Here is a 27,568-nt window from a genome sequence, read left to right as displayed (position 1 = left end):
AGAAGGCTAACTTTGTGAACTTATCCGACTGAAGCCCCCAGCTTGGGAAAATAGACTTTTCATGGCCCTGTGTGTCTACTGTGTGTCCTTGGATTTTTGTGTGGTGGACAGTATGTTATCCCCACATCTCAGCGCATTCACTTACGTTATGCTCTCATAAATCCAGCACAAATAACGAGGGATTATTTCAAACTGATGAATTGTGGTCATTTTTCATGAATCAAAACCTACACTTACTGCCCAGCACCAAATGGACAAAGTCGGCGTCTAGCTGGTGAACGCAGCGGAGCATTTAACAGCAAAATAACCTGATATGTCCACAGTCATTTGAGAGCTAAAATTAACAATAAAAGTTTACATATTATGCATCAGGGTGGCAGTATTTTAAAATGATGTTCTGGTATTCTACAGCAGCAACCTTTCTTCAAGCAATTACCGGTCATTGAATAAAAGAAAATCAATTAAAAATAAAGGATATAAATACAGGGTATCAGGAGTGAAATGTTGTAAGCCCCCAAAAAAACAACCCAAAAACTTATCACATATGGCAGGCTTTGGGGGAATGTATAAAAGATAATGCACAAGACATCTAAAATATTTCCATTCGATGGAATGGTGTAGCCACATACATTTAAGGTCTTGGTGTAAAAATCAGCCCAGACCAAAAAAAATAAAAATAAAAATCTTAACTCAAGGTTCACTTACTAGCTGTTTTCTGGAGCTTCTGATCACCTCATGTGACTAAAGTTCCAAACTAAGGTCACATGATGTCAGCTGAGACATCTCTAACAGCAAATTCCATTTATTGATGAAGAACAAATGTCAAGACAAATGCATTTGGCATTTAGTGTCGGAAAAACCTACTAGGTGGATCTTGAGTTAAGATTTTTTTTTTGTCAACAAGCTGACGCATGTAATATTCAAGACCAAGTTCAAGATGCACTTTATTGTCCCTAGAGGGAAATTTGACTTGGGCTTACTGCCTCTAAAAACCTTATTTGGCAAACATTCACAGCAAAAGCACCATCCATACAACAATTACATTACAGTACTTACATCTAATGCATCAAAGGGTTTATAGGGGCCTCAGTGAAGAAATAAGAAAGGTCATACGATCAACAAATCCAGTACAAGCAGTTACAGATAAAAACTGTAAATGATTGCACGGATCTTATATTGTCAGACAGTGTGGAATAAAATAATTTTAACAATCTTAAAGCCACTGAGGTGGAACAACAGCACAGAACAATATGTTGAGGAAGATATATCAGATATAGTAGAAAATATAGCAGTGAAAGTGTTGCTGTTTGCAGGCCACAAATGACAGAAAACCCAAAAAACATGTCTAGTTCTCCTCTAAACCTGATATGATTTTACCGCAAAGAAGTTTGATTGACTCATTAAAAATCCATAGAGTTACATCTACTCGTACTCCGACTTCATTGAAAATTCTATTCTCAGTGTATGAGGACTGCAGGTTTTTCCAATTTTCCACACACTTATTCGCCTTCTATATTCTGCTCCGCTGGCTGGTGTCAAAACAAATTCTGAAATCTCTCCCCGTTTTCCTCTCACTCATTGGCACACGCCAAGGGTGCCCCCTCTCAGCCCTACTCTTTGCTTTGGCCATAGAGCCCTTGTCTATAGCTCTGAAATGTTCCGAATCATTCTCAGGCATAGACTGAGGAGGTATTGAACACAGAGGAGCATTATATGCTGATGGCCTATGATTATACGTTCAAGAGCCAGTAAAGTGTGTTGATGGAGTAGTGAATCTGTTAAAGACCTCCAGAGTATTTTCAGGTTACAAGCTGAATATCGCAAAGAGTGCATGTTTCCCTTTCAACCAGTTGTCTAAATGAATCCCTCCAGGTGCACTACCCTTTCACTTATCCCCTGGTGGCTTTAAATATTTGCTTGCCAATATCTCACGCTCTCTTAGCTTGCTTCACAAGAATCATTTCAGGAAATTGGCCGAGAAGCTTAAACTGGACCTGCAGAGATGAAGCATGTTGCCTCTCTCGCGTCGGATCGAAACAATCAAAATGAACAGGCTGACTCGAATCCCATTCCTGTTTCAGACTCATCCTCTTTTTCTCCCCAAATCCTTTTTTAACTTACTTAACACTACTATACTATCTTACATGCGGTCTGGTAAGCACCCTAGGATCCAAAAAGCATTTCCTCAGAGGCTCAAACAGGATGGGGGATTTTCCCTACCCAACATGCTCCAAAAACATTGTCATTCCCCTGACACTATCTGGTGTGTTACAGTAACCAACCCCTGCACTTCATTCAGTCTTCCCGCATTACTTTTTGCTCCCCTCTCAATACGTCCCTCCGGGTACTCTAGCAAGCCTGTTGTACTTTTCTCAAATAAAAAATCTGGAAACAGTTTAGACAACACTGTGGATTAAAATCTCTTCTCTATTTTTACCCTCTACTGTAGATGCAGCTCTTACACAATGAAAAAAAAAAAAGGCCTGGTCTCTTTTTGTGATCTCTACTTTGATGAGATGTGGGAAGTTTCGAAAACCTTGTCACTAAATTTGGTATACCAAACCAGGGTCTGATTAGATGCTTTCAATTGCGTAACTTTACAAGAACTCACTTCAGATTGTTCCCTAAACTGCCCGAGAAAACTCTGATAGAGAATATAATGTTTCCCCCAGAATGACAAAATAATATCTCATCAATCTGTAACCTTCTCTCTTCACTATCGTCTTCTCTTCTCTGGCTTAAGGACACATGGGGAAAGGAGCTGAGGCTCAAGCTGGAAGAATCCTTTCTGAAGCTCCTGGCTTTACCCTGACCCAGTGCCCCTTAACCGCTATCATTGGTGCGTCTCCTGTTGAGGGCAGGTTTACCTACCAAGCTGACCGTATCGCGTTTGTTACCCTCACAGCCAAACCTCTGAAAATTGCTACGCTGGAAGAGTCCTAACCGCCCTGGCACAACTTCTCGGTTAACAGAATGAATGTCTTTTCTCCACTTCGAAAAAAAATCAAGCACATGGTCAGAGGATCTGTGTAAAGATTCCACAGAGCTTGGGACCCCTTTCTCTCCTACATTAAGTTTCCACACACTTAGCAGAATGGCTGCAAAATGGCTTAGATGCTGTACATCCTTGGACAATACAAACTATGGTTCATGGAAACATAGAATAGTTTTATTCAAAAATTGTAAAAGTACTGTAGCGAATCATTTTTTTTCAAATTATATGAAAATATGTTAGAGAGACATAAATTGTCCCAGGAATGATTCAGACATACTCTCTATCTCTCCGGCACAAAAGAGCACACAGACCTCCCTTCCACTAGCGAAACAGTTTTCTCTGGTAAATTCCCATGCTAACAAAGCTGGCTCTCTAGGGATACATTCATCAGGTTTACATGACCAATTCCTAAGTGCAGCTGGATATAAAACTTCATGTCAGGCAAATCTTAATACATCATCGCATGGCTGAATCCCCGCTCCTTTGGAGACATGAGAAAGCCAGATTATTTCAAGGTTTGCCTATTTTTAGATAAGCAAATTTAAGCAGTAGAGATCGGGGTCAAAGTGCAAATACTTGCTTGCAGCCTGGAATTCCAACATAATTTTTTCCATTACCCAGAGTGCAGAAGGAGGAGCTTCTGGCTAGTGTGTAGATATTCTTTATCAGCAGCCGACACACGCGCACACACACACACAAATTTCATTACCCTCCTTATGTTCCCCCTGTGGGAAATCCTGCCTAGAACTAACGGTGTAGTATTTACTGACCCTCATGGAACACATTACCTGTGTTGTTATCTTTGTGCATACAGGCCTCCACACATATTTGTCCTGTTATATTTAGGGCGATTTCCACTTGCTCTCCCTTCAAGCTGTTTGATTAGCAGGAAGAAAAGTGTCGGAGGCATGCAAATCTTAGCAGAAATCAAGAGTACAGCTGGGATACAGTTGCATGGGAATTGATGGTTTATCTGAAATATAATTTTGAAGGAATGGTACATCATTTTGGGAAATACACTTTCCCAAAAGTGTATTTCTCTTGCCGAGAGTTAGATGAGGAGATTGTTGCTGCTCTCATGTCTGTGCAATACGTGTAACTATAAAGCTAGAGCAGAGCGATGGTTTGCTTAGTGTGAGCGTAAAGGCTGGAGGCAGGTTGAAACAGTTGACCTGGCACTGTCTAAAGGGGAAGAAAATATCAGCACTTCTAAAGCTTACTAATAAACACATTATAACTTGCCACCAAAGACTCATAAACCACTGTATAACAACAACTTGTCATTTTAAAATGTATGTTTTTGTATGGGTTAAACAAAAAAGATGTAACCTGCAAATTCTTGAACTTTAGAATTGCATATTGACTGATTTTGTTACCTTTGGACAGAGCAAGGATAGCTGTTTCCCCCCTGCTTCCAGTCTCTATGCTAAGCTAAGATAACTAGTGGCTGCCATTGTCAGAGTGGTGTCAATCTTCTCACATAAAAGATGCACAAGAAAAGCAACAAAAGTGCATTTATCAAAATGTTAAACTCTTCCTTTACGTTATTCCTGTGTCAAACTTGCTCCACAAAAGAGGAATCATTTGCAGACAGTTAAGAAACAGGAGATCATCGCACAAATACGGACAGTTAGCAGGCGGCTAGCAAGCAGTTAGCAAGCTAACTAGCTCAAAGAGTTTATTCACCTGAGCAGAAACACACTCTTTATTGAATGAAATGATGTACAATCTCTAGAACAAAATACCAGGGAGGTATTATTGTGACTGACTAGAGCTAGCATGTCCCAGCTGGCTAGCGTGTCAGCAGTTAGCTCACCAGACAGAGCTAGTCCTGCAAGTAGTCACTATGTAAACAAGCTTACGAGAACCACTTTCTGGTATTTCCCCAAATGTCACACTGTTTCTCTAAAGATAAGCTTCATTTGCTATTTTATGCTGGGGTTGCTGAGCTCTGATCATAGCAAGGCACCAACTTCATTTTCCTCCTGTTGTTCCTCTGTCTTCCTCATCCGCTGTCTCTCCTTTCCTCCCGTCTTCTTCTGCCTATTAAGGACACTGCTAATGGTATTTTTTTTTAGCTTTGTCTTCTTTCGGCCTCCTCCTGAGCAAAACTATTAACTCTCAGTCATCTGAGCCCAGCACGACTTAACTATAAGCATATTGCAACAAAATGTTGACTTTATGATAAACATTAGTCAGACAAAGAATGTTCCAGATCACTCCACACTGTTTACATAATTCCGATGTACTTTATCTACTGCGACAGTTGCGAGTAGGCCTATAACATTCTGCAAAAGAGATATTATCTAGTTTGGACTGTTTTCAAGAGCAGTCTGATCCATTTTTAATTAAAGCCCTATACATGCACACACACAAAAACACACACACGATAGCACTGGCACTGACTTCTTCCCTTTGAATGTTATCATTATCCTCTTCATGTGTCTGCATGACGGGTAATGGATATTCTGAGGCATATCGTGTTCACACATACAGAACATGGCGCGACACCACATAAATAAACATACACTCATGCAAACACAATCATGGCATGGGAATCACAAAGAAACACATTGCCCCCCCCCCCCCCCACACACACACACACACATACACACTCCCATGCCAGACACAGCTGTGAGCACTCTTGTTTTGGCGATAATCTCTCAGCTCTCTTCAAAGACTCTGAATGAGCCATGACCATGGCTCTCCTCCCCAAACACACGCTCATACACACACACACACACACACACACACACACACACACACACACACACACACACACACACACACACACACACACACACACACACACACACACACAAACACACACACAGTAACTTGAGTCTGCGAACATAATAACTGCATGAGCCATCCTTTAGCCGTTTGAGGCCTACCAGCCCTTCCCTCCCGTTATCTCACACAGCTGGACACTTACTGAATCTGGTGAAATACAGTACAGCTCATATACAATACAATACAGCAACACTGATGATGACTAAACAGGTATTTAACTTACTCAATAAAGTTAGGTTTCACTCTGATGCCTCTACCTCGTCTGTCCTCTTAGGAACAAAAGCTCATTGCGCTGCGATCCAGCTTGTCGTATGCCTGCCCTAAACTGCTGACCTCAAACTACCTTTAACTGGAGTGGGCTATTTACGGTCTCGGGCTCCCTCAAAACCATCAGGGGAGATCACATCATGCCTTGTGAAAAGCATGTCTGTAATTAATATGTGATGATCTGTGAATGATACAGAGGAGTCACGCTGTGGTTCTGCCAGATGTTGGGATTCAGAAGCTAAAAGTTGAAAGAAAGCAACATCACAGATCATTTTTTCCCCAACAATTCGCACGATAACCACATCTGTCAACTAACTGATAATGCTGCACATATTTTAGAGGGCAAAATCTATTGGACCCCTGCTTACTGTAATAAGTTGTACTCTTCAGCCTAAGATAGAACTCAACAGTCAATTTTCAGATGAGGTGACTTGTGTTTTCCCAGTTCAGCCCTAAGCCTTGTGTCAGTAAACAGGTGAGGTAATGCTGGATGACCGATATGTTGTCAACAAATTTTGTAATGCCAGGAAAAGGCCACTATAATCTATTCTCATTCACAATAATCCATTACACATGGGCTTCACTGTATCCCTGCGCACCCTTGGTAAAATCCAGTCATGCACACTGATTTGGTTTCCAGTCTTTCATACGAAATTTTCCTGGATCTTCCTGCCAAAAGCTAAATAGGAAATGTTTAGTTCAGAGAGTTCCACCTTTGTCCGCCTTTGGCAAAGGGTGTCTAGGTCTATGCAAGGATCTCACACACACAATGGAAGGGGCATTATAGTTTAAATTCTGTAGCACAACATGTTGGGACATGTGCGTCAGGTCTGGCCGATTTTGAGCTGTCTGCCAATTGGCTGCTGAATGAGCCCAGTTACATAGATTAGTGCGATAGGTATCTGCTGTTAGCCATCCACTAGATCGCGGAGCTTCCTGTCAAAGCTAATATGAGCCTGTGATGATGATTACGTATATCCATGCTTACAAAAAAAAAAAAAAAAAAAATTGTTTTAAACCCTTATTTTGCAGTTGTGAATGTAGAGAAACCTACTTTTCACAGCAGACATTTAGGGAAGACATGAGTATAGTGTAACAAGCACAGGTGTTAGTGATCACATTATAACAAGGGCTGTATTCAAGTAATCAGTAAGCGAATATAGAATGATTATGATCCAGCGTGCACAATACCATTTAGCCGTCATTCATTTTTTCAAATCATCATTCTTTCATTCATTCATTATTTTTCTTAAAATTATTATTCATTATTTACACCTATGCTTTTTCTACTGCGACATGTCAAATATCTGCTGGGAAAATGGCCCGTGTCACTCTTTGTCAGTGAAATACAGTGTCTACAGCGAATTATGCTCTTGTCTTCAGCTTGTGGACAAGCTGTTTTAAAACTGAGCCATTAACCATGCATATCTTTAGGAAGCATTCTGGTAATCAAATTACTCTGTAATCTACTCTTTCATTCATTCATTATCCTGTAATATGATAGTTTCTAGAACCGCTAGGCCCACTACAGGTCAACACTTCAGGCCACAGCTCTTTGCAGTTTTCAACCCTTTTCACCTCACAGTTTTGGTGTCGCGGTTCTGCAAACCAAAGCCACCATCTGGTTTATTTAAACTATTGTCCATTTGCTCAGAACCCACAAGCTCAATTTTACACCACCTGCCCAGTCTGAAATGGCTTATAAATATGGTGGAACAGCTAGCAAACTAAAAAGTGATGGATATTTTTGACACCACACACAAGACCACAAAGGGATGTTCACATTGCTCCGTTTTTGCTGAATAAGTAATAAATAGTTTGCTAACACGCGAACACTGTGTAAAAGCTTTGTGTCAATGTTTCGTCCCTCTGCCCCCTAGTGGTCAAAAATCTCTCACTGCAACTTTAAAGGTAAAATCTGTAACTTTCCGTATGCTGTCTTAATTCACATGGCATGAGTTACAGTTAATGGTATTTGTGTTAAGTTATTTAAGAATGTTTGTGCAGAAGTCTTTACTTTTGGGCTTTTTTTTTTTTTTAAATTCTGTGTTCTGTGTTGAAGCTCCTGGAAAACTCCAACAGACCTGATTAGCATCTTTGCCCGGGAGAGGACAGCTGGACGCTGTCCAGTCGATCTCAGTGACATGGATGAAGTACATGCGTCTCCAACGTGAATGTGTCCTTTTTGTTTTTAAGGATACTCCTGGTCACACATGCATATACTGACGACATATCAGCTAAAAAAAACATTACCCATTCCAACTCTGGATGTGAAAAAAAAGCTTAATTGTAATCCACTGTCACATCTTTTGTAATTCTCTTCACAGTGAATTATACAATAAAGAATAGCAAAATAGCAAAACAAGCTAAATCCTTAACAATAGGCTTTGCGTAAGCATAAGTGACTTTGCCACAAAACGTGTCTTACAACTTACTTACACATGGTTCGTGCTTTATGACTAGACCGACCTGCCTAAACTCATTCAAGTACCTCAGTAGTAGGGAGGCAAACTTCATCCCTGTCCACTTTGAAGTGAAAAAAAGGAATCCACCACTGGTTCAGCTGTCAAACATAGCCAATCGACCTATAGTACACAGCACGAGGGAAGCTGCATTGTCGTAGGCATGTCTCCGCACCTTGGAGCTCTTCAATGATATCGTAAGTAGTTTATAGCCCTGCAATATTTCCATGCAAGGCACTCCAGCAGTTTATGCCATGACCACATAAGTTTAGCTGAAGATTTAAATGTAATATCGTCCGTGACATGAGATAGTTTTGACAAAACAAAAGGCAGTTACTCGTTACCCTTAACCGAAACTCAAGTTGCAATTATGTGGCGCACAAGCCGAAACGGACACTCACTCACTCTGGGGCGGCCCAGGTGTGTCCGACAATGGACGCCGTGACGTTCGCGGCAGAGCTGCGGCGTTCACGGCGCGCTGGCCCTTTAAGACAGCGCCGTGTTTCCATTGGCACGGTGACGTCAGAGCAGCGAAGGACTCCAGCCTATCCTCTCCGAACGGCGAAGGCAATGGTCCAGGCGGAGAGTCCTGCTTTCGGAGGGAGACTTTCACACCGCACGAAAGCCAGGGGAACACTCGCAAGTGAGACGAGCCAGAGCCCGCAGCCGCTCGCCCTGGATTAAAACGGAAACTTTCACGATGGCTCCGAGGGTGAAAAAGTAGCGCGAGAGGCTGCACGCTAACCGCCGCCGCCGCCAACGGACCTTCTACAGCAAAAAGCAACTCCTAGTAGATGCACGGCCACCGCTGAAAAAAAAAATATGCTCCAGCCGAGCCGCCGCAACCCCGGCTTCAGTCGCAGATTCCCAGCGTTTTAACCAGTTTTCGCGAGACGTTCGCCGGCTTCTCTTTGTTCCTCGTCCCTGTCTCTCTGCCGACAAAGTCCGCTGTACAAGTCCCCCGACCCACCTGCGAGAGAGCATTATGGCAGGGAAGCTGACAGCAGCGCAAGGCACAGGAATACTGCTGGTGACAGCCAACGTTGGCTCCCTGTTCGAGGATGTGAGTTTCTCCATTGATAACTACTGTCTGTCAGTGCTGTCTGTTGGCACAAATATGTGTGTACTTGCTTTGTTTTTTTTGCCCCTTCTCCATGCAGCCAACTCCATCTTCACGCTGTGTTAAATAACGTCTCAGCTGGTCACGACTCGTGCATGTCAAGTCGCGTGCGGAAGCCTAAACACCTATACTCTCACGCATAAACACATGTGCCTCTCATGAACACGCAGACACATGGCATGTCTGTGTGTGTGTGTGTGTGTGTGTGTGTGTGTGTGTGTGTGTGTGTGCGTGCGTGCGCGCGCGAAGCTTTATATGAAGGGACCCCACTTTTTTCCTCTCCTGTCTTCGGCCTGTTCGGTTTGAATGGGAACGCAAGGATGAGAGTTCTGATCATAATCCGTAGCCTACTTATGGTTATTTTCGACGGTACAACCTGTAACTTGAGGTCACCAGAGGTGCGGTACTAGTCTACCTTTGCAGAGTACCACCCACCTTTTAGGACGATCCGCTCGTGTGCACCACAGCAAGTAAACCACAAACTTATGTAAGTTGTATGTTGTGGTTATTATCTTTTTTAGGAAGCCCAAACCATATGAAAGTTTACTGCCCTCGTGGGTGACCACCAAAAAGGAGTATTTTTGTTTACATCTGCTTACCGCCTACTCAAGTTTCTCTGCCACATACAGTGTGATAGCTGATGTTTTTACACCTTCTTTTTTCTTAAGATAATTATTTTCATTCATGTCAGTGTCTACCGCTGAACGAGAGGTTGGGTATTTCCAAGAGTAGACAGTTGAATATGAATCACACCAGTGCGAATTGAGATTGTCGACTCCATGATATCCCATTTGCATCATTATGGAAACAAGCAGCATTCAAATATTCACTTTAGATAAAGCCACTTGCTTGCTTGGCTGAAGAAAGCTGAAGCATCCTGCTCTCTGTAAAAAAAAAAAAGGTGTGTCAGGCCTCCTAAGGTGTGTCTGTGTAGGCTGCTGGTTGATATCTATGGCTGTTTTCAGATATTTGGACTCTTACCCCTTTCTATGTAAGGCAGTAGCTTGGTACCTAAAGGCACTGAATTGCAGCGGAAAGCGTAACTGTTCCAATTAAAGGCTTGTAGCTCAAACACTTTGTGTCAGTCTCCGTGTTGTGTCAATAGAGAGTCCCCCTCTTCCTCCCTCCTCTCACCCGTGTGAAGTGCTGATCCAAAACATGAGGGAAGAGCCAGTTTCCCTCACTGGAGTAAGCCTATAAATAGCCTGCCTCTTACAAGCACCGCACTTTGGGTATTTTGTGGAGTTTTTTTTTTTTTTTTTTCCTCCACCAGACTTCCAACAGACTGAGCCAAATGTACATAAGCGCATGTTTCCTTCTATGAGTGGGTGTGTTGGTCATATGAGCCTATCTATAGTCTGTAGTGTGTTGGCAACCCTTATGATGCATACGTGAGTTGAATGAAGTCCTTGTGGCCTGCCTTTAATGCGGATTCCAATATTAAGTCTGTTGTAGATGAGAAGATTGTGGCTTATGGCAGCTTAGCCTGACACTGATCCTACAAGATACAATATGATGTGTAGCAGGCCTTCTAAAGTTGGAGGTACCGTCCCATATCATCTCCATAGCGCTCAGTTTCTAGACGAAAAATGTGCTTTGTGAAACTTTCCTTTGCTCATCGCAACTCAAATGACATGGCTACATTCTTCTGTGTCCACACCCATTATAAATGTAAACACATTTAAAAGCAGAAATAGCACATTCATCAATTTAAAAAATGAAAAGTTGAATTCACGAGAAATAAAACACACCCTCGCTAAATTCGTTACACTCAGGGTTTTTGCTGTTACGGCCTTACTTGCTCTGGTATGACCGGTAGCTTATGGTGGCTAATGATAGCTGACAAAACCGAGTCAGCTTTATCCACTTTACGACTCTTCTCTACTTCTGCTACTGATGTGCTGCATTTTAGCATTTACCATTATTGTATTTACCAGTTTTGGCAGTACTGCCAGCAGTTGAGCAAAGTTACATGGGCTCTCTTCAATGCTGCATTTTTTTTTAAATGCAAACTTGAGATGTCTCCAGCACATAGGAACTGTAGAAATTACATACAGGGGACATTATACTATACTGGTGTAAGTCAAGAACTGCTGCTTTACTCCCTGTGCCCAGTTATCAAATGCATTTCAAGTAATTTTTAATCTGTGCAGTTTAAGGTGTAATCATAAATTGTTAGTAGTAAATTACTCCAAAAATTCCATATGCTTTATAAAAACAGTGAAGTAAAGGTATTGCAAATACTGTCCCACTCATTGTTTGTCCGGTCCCGAGGTTTTGACATATATATAACTAAAGTTTGTAAAGATTAATTGCTGTTGAAAGTTATCATTTCTTTGTGTCAAGTGATGAGGAAACTCCAAACAGATCATGGAATAACTCTCTGTAGCTAAAGATGCTATAGAACAGTTTTAACCATCCTACCCCAAACTATCATTATTATATAAACGCTTATGTCACACAGTGTTGTCGGTCTGAGATGCTGTTGCACCGTTAAATGTCCATGTTTGCCTTTTCTTTTTCAAACGCTCGTAAGAGTATTTGTCCTCCCTTTGACTTCCCTCACACTGTCACTTATTCATATGGAAAATAACCTCTAATCAATCGAGCTGCACTCATGTTGCCCATGTATGGTGATTTAAACCAGTACGTTGATGTTAAAACGGCTATTCTGCCGGTCAGCCTTGTCGTGCCTTTTAGGCCATTTGAATGTTCTCTGACTCCAGTTCTCAGTTATTGTTTGACCAGCATCTAAAGCAAAAGACAAACAATTATCCTCAAACTCAAGTCCTATTCCATTGTTGGCCCTCTGAGCCATCCTCAGTGAATCTAATTATGATGGTAAACACTGGTTTGTCCTGTGTTTATAACTGCCATCAAGATTTAACCTTTATTTGCTTTTTGTTGAATCTCACATGCCCACTTTCTGCTTTTATAGTAAGCCCCCCCACCGCCACCCCCCAAAGCTGACAGCTAAATTGTCTGTTTACTCCTTTACTTTTGCAAAAAGTAAACCAGTCAGTCCAAAAAAGCAGGGTTCAGTTTTTAAGGCTAACCCGATTAAACAGAGCAGCGAGCAGCCGCTCAGATGTACCCGTAAGACAACAAGGAGACAATCTTGGATCACTATACACACTATGATGCTGAACTGAAATAGTCTTTCTGGTTCTAATTTATTTACTTCCATTCATTTGTGTCCTGAACCTATCAGTTTTAGTCCTCACCCTTTTTCAGTCAGCTATTTTCCATGTTTATACTTCAAGTTCAGATTTCTTCTGGCAACAAATTTCTTAATTTATCTCGTCCAAAATAATGATACATGTTGACCTTGTGCTTATTAAACTGATGTTGGATAATGATGCAGCTATAATGTACATCATACAGTATCTCAGCTCACCAGACTGGGTTTTGTAATCTGTTCCCATCCTGAAGACACAGTGGGAAGACACTGCAGGACTCCCATGGGTCCTGCTGGATTTCTGATCCAAAGTCACCCTGTAATACACAGTTCAACACAGACAAAGCCACTTACTGATCCCCCTTAAATGTAAACTGACACTGTCATGACCACTATTGGCTACTACAGTGAAGAATGAGTAAATGAATGAAATACTGAATAAATGCACCACCGAGTGTGTGAATTAATTAGGTTGTTGCTGCACCCAGCCTGTTGCACCAACCTGAAGAACAGACAAGTTGATGAGGGAGTGGAATCATTATATCAGTTAACAGTCACAGTTGAGTTCGACCCAGGTTGGAATCTCATGCCAGTGTGTGTGGTCAGGTTCACATCAAACACGTAATGAGCGCTCTGGAGTGTTTTCCTTTCGGTATGGGTTTGTTTAAACAGGTGGACACCGTGCTGGCCGGACTTGGGCGTCCCCAAATAACTGCACCATGAGGCCCCGAGACACAGGCTTTGTTTTGAAATAGGAGGGATGTGTACTTCTCAATTTGCTAATGTAGTCTACTGTACCAACAAACCAGTTACAGGAAACAACTAAAAAGTGGAAAGTTTGGACATTGAAATTCATGTTTCAAAAACATAACCAAATGCTCGAGTGCTGAATGCTAGCTGCTACCTATAATTCATGTTCATTACAGACGAGCCTATGCAGATATGTCCATTGTGCTTCACTTGATTTGCCGGGACTGGAATGCAGTTTTTTTTTTTAACACCTTCCGCCACTCAAAACCTCTACTACTTCTGTCAGTTATGTAAACAAGCCTTGGGGTTGCTTGAATTTGTGCAGTTTGAACCTAAACGGACCCACCGAAAAGGAACAAAGTGAACTTTTCCACTATGTGTCAGTCCAGAGGAAACAAACTATAGGTGTGATTTGAGTGTCCTTGTCCATTATGAGACCTCCGATGGTAACTGGATCTGGCTGATCTGACAGTAATCGAGAGATCAAATCATGACTTCTAGGGACTTTCCAGTGTAAAGCTCTGTTTCATTAAGCCAAATGATTAAAATCGAACAATCAGATGCCAACTATCCAGCTCACTTTTATTGCTGAGGATGTGAGCTGATGTGTTACTCTGCTTTCGAAGGCTATCTGGGAAGACTCCTCTCTGTTCATATTATCCTAATGATGGTTCCTACATTCTCCTCAAGTGCTCCCATTGCAGGAAACACTGGTCACTGGCTGTAGTTTTCATTGCATTACAACCACTCTGTTTTTGATTACACACACCACGTGTTTGCCAGGCTGAGATGACCATATTGTGATGGAATGGATTACTATGAATACCCCCTCTTGTGGGTCTGGTCTTCAAACCTATTTTTAATCATTTCTCTCGCCCCCTCTGTTTCTCCCTTCTCTTGTCCACTGACAGCTCATTAGCTCAGGCTATCACAGCCCGGACCCCACTGAGTTGGCATATTTACATCACTAAAGATAGAACAGAGCCGGAAAAACTACCGGAGGGATTCCTCAATCCTGGAAGCTGTGCATACACTGCTCCCAGTATTTTCTTATCAGTGACTACTCTACAGTGTGTTTTTGCGTGGTTGGGAAGTGTTTAAGAGGTCTTTGTCATTACCAGGCTTATCCCTATGCATCTCATTGGTGGTAAAGAGCCGTGTGGTTAAAATTTATTTTCTTTGTAAACGTGAAGATGTTCCTGCAGGCAGCATAGACCCTGGAAACTATATTTAGCCTTTAGTCACATGGCTGATGGTAGTGGATTCCGTAACTGAATAATATATTGAGCATTCAGGGTGTTTATTTATAGTGTTGGTAATAGTAGTGCAAATGTGTGATCCCAGAAGTTATGCTGTGTTGATAAGAGGCTGAACTGGAGGAAGCTAACAATGTGAAAATGGTTTTATTCTCAATATTATGTCCTTACTTTGTGTCCAACTCTTCGTGTTTTAGCTCAAGTTTTAGGAGGAGAAGCTCGGCAGCAGAGACTGTGACTAAATAGCTCATCTGACAGCTTGATTTTGTGTTTCTTCCTCTGCCAAAGTCTGTTCCAGTGTGTTGCTGCAGGAGTGGAAAAGTTTATGAAAGAAAGATCAGATGATGCTATTTTGGTGTTCTCCCTGCTCTGCCCTCCTCCATCCTGTCATAACACGGAATTAGAATTTCAAAAGGAAAAGATGTTGGAAATAGCTGAAAGTTGCCACCAGCAGGCAAAGAAAAGTCAAAATTTTAAGTAAAACATATTCCTCACCAGTATATAGCAGACAATTATACTGTATATTTAATAAGCATGTATTATTCAGATAAAGAATTAACAATATCTGGTGGTATTTGACAGTTAAAATTACACTAATGTAATGTCTTATTTAAGTCTTGATGCTACTAACCTGTAAAGTTAATCTATCCAGATGTGTATATCATGTGACTATCACCGCCATTCATAATTTTAGTAGTACAGAAGAAACCATCCTTATCACTGAAGATGGTAAGATAAGTATAGCTGGTAGAAAATTCAATGGAATTGCAGAAGTATTAGCAGTATACCTGGCTGCAAATGGTTTCATTTTATAGAAACACTTCTGTGGTAATAACGATATAAGAATGGTTTCATGAATGTGGTGTGAATATTGCAATCTGTCGTTGTTAGTCAAACAACACCACACAAGTGAACCGCGTATTGTCTACACCGATCAGCCACAACAACAAAACCAGTCACCGGTTTCAATGTTGTGGCTGATTGCTGTGTTTTGTATGGTGTGGCATGTATCTCAGTATGGATTAAAACTCATTTTCGCAGTGGAGAGATATTGTTGTAAGGCTTTGAGCACCATCATACAAAGTCGTATGATCGTGTTCAAGTCTTTAAGGGAAGCCCTGCAGCTCTAGGCTACTTTGTACAGTGTCAAGCCTCCCACAGCCACTCCAGCTCGGGATGAAAATTATGGGCCCTCTAGGATAATTTTTTTCCTGTTTTGAGAGGTAAGCCCGGTTGTCTGCATCACTCAGTGCTCAAGCTTTTCTTCACACAGCCAGTGACTGTCATGATGGAATGTATGCCAGACGTACTGACTTGTTACAGACTATTGCTGTGACAGCTGGACATCTTTCAACAAGGTATCTCCCACAAAATATCACAAAATAATTAGTTAAAGTAAAGAAGTAATAATTTGTTGTCATTTGAAGTTACAACATCCATTACCAGCTATTTTGCAATGGCCATTTTGGCTCTTTTTTTATTTTATTTTTTTTTACTGTTCATCTGGATTAATTTGGGAAAAGCACAAATTGAATAAAATCAGGTATGGGAATTCTGGATTTGCGGCAATCAGTGAATTTTCTGAGGGGGGTTACACATTTTTCAAGTTGAGTTCAACTTTGGTTAACTTTGAAAAGCAAGTCATCTTGACAGTGCTGACCTGAGGGGAGAGAGAGTCCTACATGGGGGAAACTATTGCAGCTTCTTAGCTGTATTGCATCCCCAGTTTTATTTAGCATTTCTCTGTCAAAGTATATACTGCTCGAATAAAGAAGGATGGTTTGCCGACAGTTATGAGACAGGAGGCACAAAGACACTCAATTGCCAGTTATTAGATAAAGTACACTTTGCTCAAACGAATGCGGTCTAATACAACAGTCCTGCTATAAACCCTGCTTTCATGAAGGTTCTAGTGTTTCGTTTTTGTTGAAACTGTTTTAAGAGGTGTTGGTTCAAGTGATTTAACTTCATTTTAGAGGCTGTAGTTTGTGGGGGAGAAGTGTTTCTGTTATTTCCTCCACCCCATTTACGTAAATGAGGGTACAAAATGCATCCTCAAGAAATCCCAAAACAGTTTCAACAAAATGAAACATTAGAACCTTCATATGGGTAACATTTATGTCAGCACTGTTGTCCTAGACTGCATTAGTTTTAGCCAAGTGTACCAAATAAACTTGCAACTGAGTCTACGTCCTTTGTATAAAATGTGTGAACTGTTTCACTCTTCCTAAGAACATAATGCCAGATCCAGTATAGAGAAAATATAAAGAAGTTAAGAGAGCTGTTGGGACTGACTAGCGCTAAGATCTTCCTGGCTGGCTAGTGTGTTAGCGGTTAGCTTGCCAGCCATAGTATTTCACCAACTTGCCCTGACAGTGGTCTCCACATCACAAGGTACTAGAAGCACATATTTTATGTAGACATGCGGATGAATTTTACTATGCCACTCTCTGGTGTGACTGGGCCTTAAAGGGGCAATGTGTAAGAACTGGCCAACTGTCAAATTCATACTCCAAACAAATAGGCGGCAGCATATTACCGGAAGGTTGGCATATCCACTCCTATCGTAAAAAAACAAGGAAATGCACTCTTTGGTAGGAGTAGAGGATTAGCTCCTAGTTACCACGTTTTCATCCTCTCATGTCGGACTGAGGGCAGACTGGACGCTACTATCGCCTCTCGAGGTACAAAGTGGTAGAGACGGTACGGGCCAGGGCTAGTTGTCTAGTATGCTAACTTCCGTAGATACCTCTGCAACACAATACATAGACGTCTTTGACATAATATCAAAGCTATTATTTCTTCATATTCTGTTGATAATTTTAGTTAATTGTTGAATCTTTTAAACTAAAATACTTATACTAATACATATTGCCCCTTTTAATATGTTCGAATAGTTCTGTGTTTACAGTGAGGTTTTGATATGTAACGCTTCACAGACAAATCACAATACTGAGCTTGCTATCCGTGATTGCCTATGCATGATTGTGCTTCACATGATAAAATGTACAGGTCTCTTGGCTTCAGCCCTCTCTTTACTTAGGTTGACTTCACACAAATTGCTTCGGTGTTCCTTTTTGATGTTGGAGGCTGCCTCACATCCGACATCAGTCTGACAGGGCAGCAGCAGGGCAGAACTGTGGTCATACTGTAGATGCTCCATATGATTCATCCCTAACCCCTTTATGAGGTTACAGAGTGCCCTCACTAAGAGCATCCTTATGTTATGTGTTAAATTAGAGCAGATGTTCACACTCAGTTTGTCTCCTAAAGCAGTTGTTTCAGTCCTGGAATCTGACACATGGTAATGAAGTATTAAAGGTAGAGCATCATTGTATCGTTGTAGCTCCTGTTTGTATGGATCATTATGGTACATAGTGCAAATCAGGCTATTTTTTTTTTTTTTTCGGAGCTGCATCTCCCAGGTCCCGAGTCAGGTCACCATGCCCCAGAACAGAAGAGTCTGTTCAAGCACAACCCAGCGGAGGTGTGGAGATGATCATGTTGCTGATGTGGAGAGCGATCTGTCGCTCTGGCTAGCCTGAGCTGACAAAACAAGCACTCACTCACTCACTGAACCAGACAGGAGAGTTTATGATAGGGGTCTCTCAGGGGAAGTGACGCATTCACAGATGTGTACAGTATGTGAATCCACACACAGACATACACACCGGCACTCAGTAATAGATAACAAGAGACAGAGACTTCACGGTGGGTCGACACAGCCAACTTTATCCAGAGTTCATTGACCCTGCTCAGGAGGATTTGATAATGTGTGTGCGAGCAGAGCGGGACAATGAATAGCCAGGCCCCACAGGACCCAGATAAGGAACTGGGATAAGGTTGGGAGTGTCGACGCGGAGCAAAGGAAGGTTGGGTTCACTCCAAGAACCATAATTATCCAGGATGGGAAAGCCAAAGGGGGACACCCCCACCCATCCCGCTGATTAGGCCAAGGACTCATTCAGAAGATTCCCTGAAGAGACAACAGTGGGGGTTAGTCGCCATAAAACCCCAAATACAGAAGTAGAATGGAACAGATGCCAGGGAAGCTTAATCAGAGTTGAGTTATTGTTCCTGCTTGTGTTTGGTCATGTTCTGCATGTTGCAGTCAGCTACAGAGGAAGATTTTTGTGGTCAGTTTTATCCGAAACATTTATTTTGGTCACCTTGAATCTTTCCTTTCAGTACAAGAGGTAATAGTCACCTCTGGCAGCTGTTGCACTAGCCATAGTAATTAATGAAATTAATTAAAGTCACACGCAGAAGACAGGAGACGTTAAAAACCTTTAAGCTAATTATCACTTTTTGTCTCTGTGCCCAGCCAGAATACACACTGTGAATTTCCCAAGCTATACCTCCTGTCCAGACATGCCTGGCTGTTAAGTCATTCTTGCTTTGTGTTTGAGGATGTGAGACGTGTATATAGCGAATGTTTTTAGAATGCTTTCAGGGCGTATATTCTTGTCTCTTGTCTCATATTTACCTAATTGGGTAAAATGAGAGAGAATGAAAGAGGGATATTCTTATAGCTGGGTGTTGTCTAAATACAGTAGTATTAGTATGCCGCTGAGTTAATATATTATAATGTCCTTCTGCTGATGTAACATAGTTTCTGATTTTGTCACTAAAGTATAAACTGTTGTTTTGCAGGATCACATCACACTCGTGTATCTAGTCTTTCAGGCAGCTTTGTTTTTTATCTGCTGAGGTTTTGAGATAGCTGTCTCAGAGATTTTTTGATGCTACCCCACAACAGTGAAGATTAATTGAATTTTGTTTGCACAGGTTAAAGTTTCAAAGGTAGATATCTTACATTTTTTTAAGATTTCTAAATATCAAATATCAAAGTTTTTTTTTTTTTTGAATGTGATTTGGGTGAACTGACCCTTTTAAATATTTGTTTTTAAAAAAATCCATAAATACTGAAAAACGAAATATTGTGTTAGCCTTGTCTGGAATTTGGAGTGAAATCAAAACTTTTGATACCAGCACTTTGGGGTCTGAATAAAACCTTTTTTTATGCATTTGATATAGGTGATGTACATAGAGGGTTGCTGTCCATGCATGATGATAATCATGACCTTTTTCCTCTTTTCACATATCGATGTGGTTGTAAAGTTTTTCAGCATCTTGCTTACTTCTCATTTTTATTTTTGATCAAACTCTCTGGAAGAGGCTGACCATGTTGGTTTTGCTACGGCTCGGATGTTGGAAAGACCAAAACCAGAGCTATGATTTTCTCTAAGGACACCTTTGTAGTCGAGCCTTGGATAATCTTCTGGAAGTCGAAGTTGCAGAAAGAGGTTTATGTTTTTCTGTTTTTAACAGTGTGTCATGAAACTGTCAGTATTTATACCTGGAAATCTCTGAACAGTTTATGTGCATCATTTAAGCTTGTGTCAGCACTGTTTATCAAAGGAATTTGGCTCACTTTCATCTTGTAAACCCAAAGTGTGTGTTTTAAAGAGCACGCTTAGCAACAGCAGGCCCTCTGTCCACTTAGGTTTCCATCTATGATCCACATTCATTTCATTAACATACAATCTGTTTAGATGATGTCAGTTTTTAAACCTCTTTCTGTGTCTGTTATAGTCACATGCTCACATGAACACATGGACATGGTTTTCTCTCTCCTGCTGTCTTTCTCTGACCAACTGAGTCTGCTGCGTAGAGAAACAAATTGAATGATTACAGAGGTGCTCATACCTCCTTTATCTCCACAGAAGCCAAACTTCTTAAATAAAAGAGCCGTGGCTCACAGCCTGCCCGTGCTGTCACAGAAGCAGGACCTCAAGATAGTCTGTCCTCCCGGCTCTGCCCACATTACACCAAGACAGTTCATATCATAGGCAGCTGCAGGGTTTGTTCAAAAAAACGGATGCATAAAATTGCACGTTGGTCACAGACATCACATGTCTTTACGGACTGGATAAATGGAAGGGATAGCTTTGCCGAGTGGATTTTACTGACTTTTGATGATATTATTGTAGGCTCAGCAGAACCTCACTTCTAATTCAGTAATTCTAGAAATTGTATTATTGTATTACCAGGGTTTTTCAAGGAATATGTTCATCGAACTGTTTTCTCTTCGGACCACCTTGTCAAGTGATTTTTAGGGGTCAACTTTTTGAGACAATAGAATCTGAATTTGTTCGTTGTTTATCAGCCACTGCGATATAAACTGTCTGACTGCAATAAAATGAAATCAGAGTCTCCCAGTGAAGGATTGGCAGCCTGTTTCGCTAGCACCAGTGATAAGTAAACTGTGAAGATGCTGTTGTTTGTTGACAAACACCGTTGGGCATAGAAAATAGTTAAGACATCATGTGGATGTTTTGGTTCATTTCATTGTATCCATGAGCAGCTTTTATTGGTTGACTATAGCAGAGTTAGTTGTACGCACTTTGAACTGAATGTATAATCATTTATAAAGTACAAATAATGTTTAGAAAGGATATTGACACCTAGTTCTATGATAACATAATAATAACCCTGAAATTTTTAATGATGGAGGATTTGTGCTTTTTGATTTTAGTTCGACATTATGGGAAATAAGATCCTTCTCTTTCTTGCCAAGAGGTAGATGAGGAAATCGATACCATTCCGTACCTGTAAGCAAAATACGAAGCCACAGCCAGAAGAAGAATAGCTTAGCTTAGTATAATTAAAAAAAAAAAATCCTGCCCACCCACCAAAAAACCCCACAAAAGTGAAAAAGGAAAAAAAACAAAAATCTCGCGTTTGTCGTTGGGGTTCTTATACCTCGGTTCTCGTACGAATTAAACCAATGAGATATAAGAGAATTCGGTATACAGTATGAGAGTGATATCAATCATCTATCTTTAAGCAAGAAGGCGAATAAGCCTACTTCCCAAAATGTCTCACTTTACCTTTAAGTGAAGTTTGGCACTATTGCACCTCGTTTACCACATTTACCAGTTATTTACCAGTTAGTCATGCTTGTGTGTGTGTGTGTGTGTGTGTGTGTGTGTGTATAATGTTTACAGTACGGCAAAGTAGAGCCATAATTTAGTTACTGAGCAAACATGAGAAACAGCTTCTTGGTTTGCACCAGTTATCTTTGCTGTTAGACATTTTGGTCAAGAAGCTACAGAAAAACCACATCACATCCATCACCATAGCTTTAGATCAGCCAAATGTGAAATTGCTCCTTAAACCCAACTGGTAGTTTGAACCAACTAAATTACATTACCATCCTTGCCCTGCCCTCTAGCTGGTGGTGGTGCGTTAAATATTCGGCTATTTGGCTGCATAGACACAGCTAACCAAAATGTGTTCACATATCTGAAGGCCATATAATGAGCGTCACATGTCATGTCGTTCTGAAGGTTAGACAAAAACATACATTTTGGACACTGGGGTAAGCTGTTTATTAGCAAGCCTTTGCCTGCAGACTTTCACAAAATGTAGTCTCTTCTTATGTCTAGATTCTCTGCATCTATTGTGTTTCTATGCTGGTTTATGAATCTTGAGGAAAAAAGGCTCTCCAGCTGGGTTGTACTCCTTCTCTTTTCTCACTCCCTTTATCCCCTGCAGAGACCTCTACACTCACCAGTTCCCTTAATCTTTTCCCATACACACTCAGCCTCACAGTCCCGGTAGGACAGGTGTTTATTTAACCCTAAGCCTTTGATGGAGTGTGCTTATTGTCTCTGGTCCACATACAGTCGGTGGGTGAATATTTCCCAGTTAAGGCCATTGTTTTTTTTGTCACCGAAGCCCCAGCCTGAGAAAGTACTGGCTGGTCTGGCCAAGTCATTAAACAGGGCCTGGTACTGACTATGTTTTTCCTCTAGCCTCTTAGTCTTTTGGTTTTCTTCCTCTGGAGTCATACTGTTAGTCAGAGCACCTGCATTGTATTACAGTATGTTGTGCTTCTATAAATACCAGCTATGATTTGGTCACGAACATACATTGTTGGTGAATTAAAAAGGGTTTTCATGCAACAATCAGTATCAAAAGTATATCTTCCATCACTCAGAACTACGTCTGGTTTCTCTCAACAACTTGCCAAGCCATAATGGAAAACTCCTTCCCAATGAGCATCAGGGTTTGACTGTTTGACACCCACTGGTTCCCATTTAAGGCAAAACAAGATGTGCACTGATAGAGTAATACATAATACGCACACACACACACTAATAAACACTCACTACTGGCACTCCATCACTACTTAAATAGCTTGATAGCTCCTGTTATATGTCAAATGGCACTCCAAAGAGTTTCACCTTTGAATTTATTGTACTGGAGAAAAACACATTGTGGAATACTGAGTCTAGACATGTATGTAAAGTACATGGAACAATTTGTTTTTTGGCTTTTGCTGAGCAGTAGTTGTGCTGCATCCAGAATGCACATGTTTTTTTCTTCCCTTCGATGCAAATAGAGGGCCAGCTGCAGGTGGTGGTGGTGGTGGTTTACCCCTCAGGAAGCTGTTGTGGTGTTGGAGCTTGGGGCCTGCTTTAATTACTGCATCATTAGCCCTCCCACTCTCAGCCTCACTTCTGGAGAAAATGAAGTCCCAGAACAGTTGCCGCCCTTGAATATATTATTTTTTCAAAATAGATGATCAGAACACCTCCTATTTAGCACCATAAACAGTATATAAACAAATAATAAATAGTGAGTTAGACTTTATAACACACTGTAATGTAGTTGTAAGCCCAGTTAAAGAAAAGTGTGAACAGAAATATCAATGTGATGCGGTATCAGGAAATCAAATAGGGATTTCCTCTTTTCATTTAGACCTCTAATCTTGTAGTAAACGTTGGCATTGTGTAAAAGATTTTTGAATGCATGTGGTGAGAATGCCCTTTACATCACCTCTTGCTGTGCGTATTGCAGTCCTGAAATTGACTTTAGGTAGCATTGTAAAAGAATTTAATCTCTTATTGGTGTTGAGTGTAATTGCAGTGACTCAAAGGAGAAAATGTGCACTGCATCAAAAATACAATCAACCATGAGTCTTTTCACTTTTCTCTTTTGGTTCTTGATAGTATTAAATCCTGTTTGAAAACGGTAAAAGCTAACAATTTTATGACTGTAAATTAATAGCCTGGTCAGCTGCAGCTCTTTTGTTGACCGTGTTGATGTTCCTGAGCTGTGAAAAGCCGGGTGGGGGGGCTCGACCACTCCCCACTGATTTCCCCTTTGTTTCTGAAATTGTCACTGAGGCCAGTTTTCCAGCACACGTGTGTGTGTGTGTGTGTGTGTGTGTGTGTGTGTGTGTGTGTGTGTGTGTGTGTGTCTGTGTGTGTGTGTTTGTGTGTGTGGGGTCCCTTTCACTGCCTTATAACCCCTGGCCTTTGCAGAGGGTTATCACTTGGTCTTCCAGTGCCGACAGTAAAGTTTCCACTGCGGACAGCTCGAACAATGCAGTCCCTCCTGCGTTTCTCCACCACTTCTGCCTTTCCTCTGGCAGCTATATATAGACCTCAACCACAAGTATATATTTGTCCAAGACATCCTATTATTTCTTTATGTTTTTTTCGGGTAAAGGTCCGATGGTCCCGGGCCCGAGAAGCTGTAATTCTCAAAGTATTGAGCATCACCCAAATTTCTTCTTCCAGTGACAAAGTTGGCAAAGGAAACTACAAACGAAGTAACAATCAGGTATTTTGAGGGTTAAGTTGTGATTTGACTTTTCTAACTAATGCCCTCTCTGGTGCTTTTTGAGGCAAAGTTCCCTCAGTGACACATTCCAAATTGCACTGTGTTTTTGTGGTAATTTCTTTCAGTACCAACACTTAGACCTGCACCTCTGCTGTATCCGAGGTGTGTCAGTTGGCTTTACATAAAACGGCTAAAGATTTCTCACCGGAACAGTAAACAGCCATTCGTAATGTGGATTTGAACTCAAGCAGCGACTTAATAGTCAATGGATTGACAGTGTGAAGATTAAAGGAATGAGACTTCACACTTGTCACGTACACACTCTTGTGTCTAAAAGGTTGCCCTGGCCCTTTGCCTGTAGCCCGTCAGCACTCCATCGGACAAGTGTCCATTCGTCTCTCAGGCTCCATGGGAGGGGCCATTCCCAAGATGCCAGTCCACATACCAGCTGGACAGATGGTGCTCTCTCTAACTTGTCTGCTTTACATGTTTTTATGACCCCAATCTGACCAGTGAGAAGCTACTTAGAAAGGCATGGCAAATGTCTGCTGAAAAAAGGATTGCATTTATCCACCTGCTGATAAACATAATTTAGCTTTTACAGGTACTTGCTTTGTCTTTGTCTGCACGACAGGTGGAAACCTTTTCGTTACAAATTGTGTAAGTACAAATTTTAAATATGTAGTCAGGTTGCAGAAACATTCCAGCTTTACTATACCGCTGATGGCAGAAAAATCAGGTACTTGGGCCATTTAAAGCCTATAAGCCTATTTACATAAAAGTGTCAGACACAAAACAGTACAAGGTTTTACAAGGTTTGGCATCTGGTTTTTGCTCCTGTCTTGTAAAATGAGTCAAAACCTATTGCCTGGCTGTTTCTTTATGTGGCACATCTTTATTGTCTTTTATATCTAGAGATACAGAGATATGGCTTCTAGGATCATTAATCTGTTTTACAGGCCACTGACCCTTACTTTCCTGGCCTAGTGACATCGTATTCTCTTGCGCTCACCTACTATCTGTAGCAATCAGTAGACTGTTCCATATCACTACAAGTCTTAAAAGATGAATATCTACAACTATGTGTTTGAGTTGTGCCCTAGCACTGCATCTGTCTGTATAATGTAACCAGGTTAAACATATGACTCAGGGATACATGGCGACAAAAACACAGCGTGGTGGCCACAGTGATCATAGTGAAGTTAGCAGAGATGTTAGCAGAGGGATTTCAAGCCTCTCTTCCCTGCCATGAATAGCAGCATCTCCAGGTCAGCAACAGACCTTTGTTTGTTCAGTGTCCTGGCTCAGCTTTTATTACCTGAAAATAAGCAAGCGGCTGCAAATATCACTCCTCTTACTTACCAGTCTATTTGCACTGACACACATTAGTTCAGATGTTTAACCTCACATACTTGATCACATTTTATTATTCCTTTTACCTACTACCTCTAAGTTGCCTTTAAGCAAGATACTGAACCTCTCTTCTGAAAGCGTCTCCAGTGGAATCTTTCAGTGGTGAGAAGTAGAAGACCGCAGTCTTGGTGAGAAGTGTATGTTTACTTTTTAAATATGCTGAAAAGTGTGTGCTCAGTTGGCGTTCTGTGGAGAAAAGAAAAAAGATTGGTTAAGTGGAGTTAAGTGGAGTGAAACCTACTGTATGTTTGCATTCTCAGCTGTGAGTGTAGCACATTTGATGTCAGTCTTGACTGAGGCTCTTTTTCTGTCCTCAGTGCTCACATATACATGTTTGCACACATGTATCCAAACACAGTGAGATGTGAGAGGCAGAGTGAGTGTTTTATCTGATTGGCTGCCGGCAGAGGGAAAGTGGTGTGTGAAGGGACACTTAAGAGGATAGGTGGCCGGGGATGCTGGGTTTGGTCTGGCCTTTCCTGTCTGTCATTTTTCTACTTCCGTCTTCTTGGCTAAAAAAAAAACAAGTACAGGACTCTGCACATTTGGTGACACTGAAACTGTTTCAACATCTGATCTGGCAAATGAACGCTGGGCCTTTTTCCACATGCTTGAAAATTTCAATGTCAAGGTAGTTAGCTGCACTGAATATTATTATTTTTTAAAGGTATTATTTGATTTGACGATCATGCAGGGGGCAGTTTCTGCATAAACCTGTAGAAATAGGGAGTACAGTGACCTTTTGCCCTTGGTTGACCTTTGGTTATTGCTTCTAGGTTGACTGGCCTCTTTCGCTTTCCTAAAATCTAACTGTCCCCTACAATATAAATTATGTCCTCCCACCCTAATTGGATTTATTAGAGCTGAAATTAAATGAAGTAATCCAGATAACCTAATCTTGTTTGTGTCCTTACATTAACTTTGATAAATATAATGAGTATAATACAACAGTTTACAGGTTGTCTGGGCACAGTGGAGTTTTTTCAGAATCTTTATTTGCAGTATGTGACTCAGGACCATGATCACATGATATGGAGCACAAACAGAACATACAATAATAACAAAACAATGGCACATGGCATGGCTGAAGTACAACAAATGTTACTAAAAGGCTCATCCTAAAAGGCACTGTAAAAAGGCAACTAGTTCACAAATAACTTTGGCCTAATCTGATTGTAATAACAACATTTATTTAAACATAGATGACGAGTTTAAATAAAACTTTGGCAAGTACCTTTCTCTATATTTCATCATGTTTACATTCTTACATTCAAACTCGTCTCATTCTCGTCCCCCAAACGATTGTCATTACAAAGGTTGCAGATCCTCTGCTTTATATCCAGCCTTTGTATCTTCCAGTGACCTTAGGGATTCTGATTTGTTCACTCTAAAACGACAATTAGCCTGCTTATACTTTTGGTTTTTATACAACAGATAACTTCCAGTTTAAGCTCTTCTTTAAATTCTGCATAAATATCACTTAATGTCATATTTCTGGGCTCAATTTTGCCGATTTTGCATGAACTGATCTTTCAGCTTCTGTTCAACAGTTCATTTCAACCAGTTGATGTTACATTTTTGTTTGCGAAGAAGATAAGACAACCCACAGTCATCCAGTACCCGCTTGACCTGCAAGACCCATGGCAATGCATATACACCAGTATTATGCAAGCTGAACAAGCAGTTGTACATTATTCG

The 27,568-nt window shown here is 41.1% G+C and overlaps 1 protein-coding gene across 2 annotated transcripts in view; it reads left to right on the top strand.

Annotated features, from left to right (window-relative positions):
- The first annotated feature begins 9,058 nt into the window (after positions 1 to 9,058).
- LOC120796548 (inositol polyphosphate-5-phosphatase A) overlaps positions 9,059 to 27,568 on the top strand; it is a 139,896-nt gene continuing 121,386 nt past the window's right edge. For both annotated transcript variants that reach the window (XM_040139524.1, XM_040139526.1), the window contains exon 1: positions 9,059 to 9,580. In XM_040139524.1, coding sequence (XP_039995458.1) covers positions 9,503 to 9,580 — 78 coding nt within the window. In that variant the 5' untranslated portion in view covers positions 9,059 to 9,502. The remainder of the gene's footprint in view (positions 9,581 to 27,568) is intronic.

Source organism: Xiphias gladius, chromosome 11 (assembly GCF_016859285.1).
Source record: "Xiphias gladius isolate SHS-SW01 ecotype Sanya breed wild chromosome 11, ASM1685928v1, whole genome shotgun sequence".
NCBI lineage: Eukaryota > Metazoa > Chordata > Actinopteri > Istiophoriformes > Xiphiidae > Xiphias > Xiphias gladius.
This window is presented reverse-complemented; position numbering and strand designations above follow the sequence as displayed.